This window comes from Amphiura filiformis, unplaced genomic scaffold (genome assembly GCF_039555335.1).
Source record: "Amphiura filiformis unplaced genomic scaffold, Afil_fr2py scaffold_65, whole genome shotgun sequence".
Taxonomy (NCBI): domain Eukaryota; kingdom Metazoa; phylum Echinodermata; class Ophiuroidea; order Amphilepidida; family Amphiuridae; genus Amphiura; species Amphiura filiformis.
Window position 1 is genome coordinate 115,225 of NW_027305529.1, and position 3,632 is coordinate 118,856.

At 35.1% G+C, this 3,632-nt stretch overlaps 1 protein-coding gene across 1 annotated transcript; it reads left to right on the top strand.

Moving 5' to 3' along the window:
- The first annotated feature begins 1,865 nt into the window (after positions 1 to 1,865).
- LOC140144592 (uncharacterized) lies at positions 1,866 to 3,074 on the top strand. The gene is given in 2 exon segments (XM_072166409.1): positions 1,866 to 2,593; positions 2,596 to 3,074. Coding segments are annotated over 2 exon segments (828 nt in total). The 5' UTR covers position 1,866; the 3' UTR covers positions 2,697 to 3,074.
- The last annotated feature ends 558 nt before the right edge of the window (positions 3,075 to 3,632 follow it).

Genomic DNA, 3,632 nt, shown 5'->3' on the forward strand with positions numbered 1-3,632 from the left:
ACCCCCTAAATATAATAATATTAATATTATTTTAGTCCTGAATACAAAATATAATAAACAAGCATTAAAAAAATCTGAAACGTTACAATCGTAATTTTCAGTCAAAAAATCCACGAGAAATGACTCTTGATACAACTTAGGCATATATGCATTTAAAAAAACAGAAACGGCTGCCTGCATCTGGAACTCTTCATATCTGAAAGTTTGAAGGTCTTATTTCATACATCAGAATTATCTGCAAGATTGCAAGATGGCTTTAGGTGACCGTGGCCCTATTGGCTAATGCACAAATTTAGATTTTCTTTCTATTTAAATAATATGTTAAAGCTTATGCCCTGTAGATTACATTCGGTTCTTGAGATATGTCCTGTCAAAATGGTGCGAACCCAAAACAAAAAATTGGCAACAACTTTCTTTTTATTTTCTATATTTTTGACAAGTCCAATTGCCAGATGATTTTCTAATTACATGTATGAATTATGCAAAGTAAAGATTTCAGATACAATTAAAAGAGCTATAGTAGGCCTACTGAGGCATGGTACATGGGTAGAACACACACTGTAGACCTACTACAAAATTACGGTTGCGTTTTGGCAAATTTCAATTTGCATAATTAATTTGGGCCACTTATTAGAAAAGTTGATTAGGGCCCTAATTAATTATGCAAATGGAAATTTGCATGGAAAAAACATTCATGGGTTTTATATCTTATTTTGTAGCCGATCTGAACATTCTACTTTGTACAATTCTTGCATATATAATTAGAAAATAAGGCCTACCTGACATCATTGCATATCAAAAATAAAAAAAATTTGTTGCCAACTTCTTGGTTTCGCGCCATTTTGACAGGCCATATATTTTGGTAACCGAATATCCGATTAAAATAAAATTTTCAGTCTTGTAATCAGGAGAGAATGGACTCACATATTTCAATCAGACAAAAATCTATATCCAATAGCGTTACCTTAAAGCTAGCATTATAAGTGTCTCCTTAACTAATAACAAAAGGTGCCCACTGGTATCTTGGAGGCATTGTCTTTTTTAAAGACATTTCTTGTTTTGATCAACCTTTTACTAGTTTTCAAAGTAATATAGTTCGCTAAAGAAGGATTTTTCCCAACTTTCTAACGCACATCACCGTGAGCGATATATCATAGTTTTGTCAGAATTTCCGTTTTGATTCCATAATTTTTTTACTACCAGCTTAACATTTTTCAAATCCATGCGTGAAATCTTAGGCTAATACTGAGACTCGTCTCAGGGCTATACTAGCATTGTGGGTCGATATCTCTGGGTGCCCGGCCTGGCTACAGCGTTGCCAGAACTTCAATATAGCAAAGAAATTACCCAGTGTTTCAATTGTCATGAAGGTGACTGGGTATAGTGCCTTTTGTTTGTGTTTGTTTGAAATTGCTTAAACCCACCGAAAGTCATAATGAAGCAGCCAAAACAATACAAGGTTAAACATGGAAGTTTATAACAACCTATTATAATGACCTAAAGGAAAAATCATTTATGGCAACAATGAGCCTTGCATTGTAAGTCATGGTTAAAATGTGTTGAGTGCCACCCCTACATACACCCCACTACCCACCTCTGCACCCACCCCACCCCCATAGGCCTATATACATAATATACCCCACCCCCATAGGCCTATATACATAATATTACATACCGGTACCTAATAATATTTATATAGCACGGCTTCAAGATGGCGGCTTAGCAACAACACGCCACAAAACTGGTCTCCGACCAACTATGAAAATGACCATTTAAACAAGATAAAATCGTAATTATTCTTCAATCTTTATTTAAAGATCTAAGTTCTCGTCATTATATTTGATTTTCTTGCTGACAACGTCAACGATGACTTCTAAAAACCCAAAAACCCGTCGACGCGGCAAGGAAACATCATCATCCGTACCAACGATGTCAATGGTTGCTACACCAAAACACACAAAGAGGTCGTCCGAGCCTTGGTCCGAGGATACCATACCATTGCTATTCACCCCACCTGCCGGCGAGCCGAATACTGTATCAGAATTAACAGATCACATCCACAAATCGTTTGACAAGTTTCAAAAATTTGTGAAGTCAACGTTGGACAGCCTTATGAAGAAAATGACGGAACTAGAAACGAATTTGAATCGTTCTATAGAATTCCAGTCAACACGAATTGACGACCTGGAGAAACAGGTAGGCCCACTTGTGACTGAAAATCAAAAACTCACAGGTGAGATTGCAAACCTAAAACAGAAACTTGAAATGCATGAATCAAGTCTAAACAAGCAAGAACGCTTCTCACGAAGAAACAACGTGAGAATAGTGGGAGTGCCAACAACAGCAGGTGAGAAATGTATTGAAATTGTTGAAGACATTTTGAGTTCCAAATTCAACATGGCCGACACAGTAGTAGAGAGAGCTCATCGAGATGGCAGAGGGAATGATGGAAAATCTCCTCACATTTTAGTGAAGTTTTTGTCATATAGGGACAAAATAGATGTACTGAGATCATCCAAATCTGAGCTGAAGTCTGAATCATACTTCATTGTAGATGACTTAACAAAACAAGATCTGGATGAAAAGAAGAAATGGGGAAAGAAGTGAAGAGTTTGTATAACAGAGGTGTTAAATTGCGTTTCGTTGCAGGAAAATGGAGACAGAACGGACAAGTTTATTCATTTAGTTCGGACTAATCTTCTTTTCGGAACGTAAGTCTATTGAACACTCGCTATACACAGATTACTCACCGCGATTCAGTATAGACACTTTCTGTTTTATGAAAAGAGTATACGTTTATTTACACGGTTTAATAACTTCTGTTAATCATTCACCACTCCACAAGAGATGATCGCGTGTTGATGACTTTATGAACTATATTCACACCACATTATCTTTTAGTTATTATAATTTTGTTTGTGAGTAGTATACTACCCACTTTACTTGTGTTAAATATGCTGTTTAGTTATTGATCACAAAATGTCACCATTACTTGTTTTCCAATCAGTTTTATTTTTCTCTCTCAATGAACTATTATTGTTTTACCAAAAACGAGAATGCTAATTACAGTGTAAATGCCGTTGTTTCTACTGGTCTATGCTTTTTATGCATTTCCTCCTCCTTAGGCTCTTTTGCACTGTATTTGGCACCGTTATGGTACATAAATTATTGCTTATGATTTATTTGAATCATATATTTGTGCAATGATATTGTGTAACACCAGTTCACTGCGTTCATGTTATTTGTTTGATCAATCATAGTTAATCTAATCAATTATGATATCTTTAACCCATGGTTAAATCAAATGTGTTTGAAGTTTAGTTTGAATCATATTTGGTGCAAGGTATTGTTTATGTTTACCAGAGCAGGATTCCTAATTACAGTGTAAATGGCCTTGTTTGAATTGGTCTATGCAATTTTTTTTTTGTTATTGCAATTTTCGTCCTTTGCACTAAAAAAAGGCACCCCGTTATGGTACATGAATTCATGATTATGATTTATTTTTCCATTCAATATGTTATGCATCATTCCATTTTGTACAATAAGTTCGTGTAAAACCATTTTACTGCGTTTGAATTCTTTTGTTCATAATTATTTGTTTGATCAATCATATTCAATTTAATTTCTTTAAC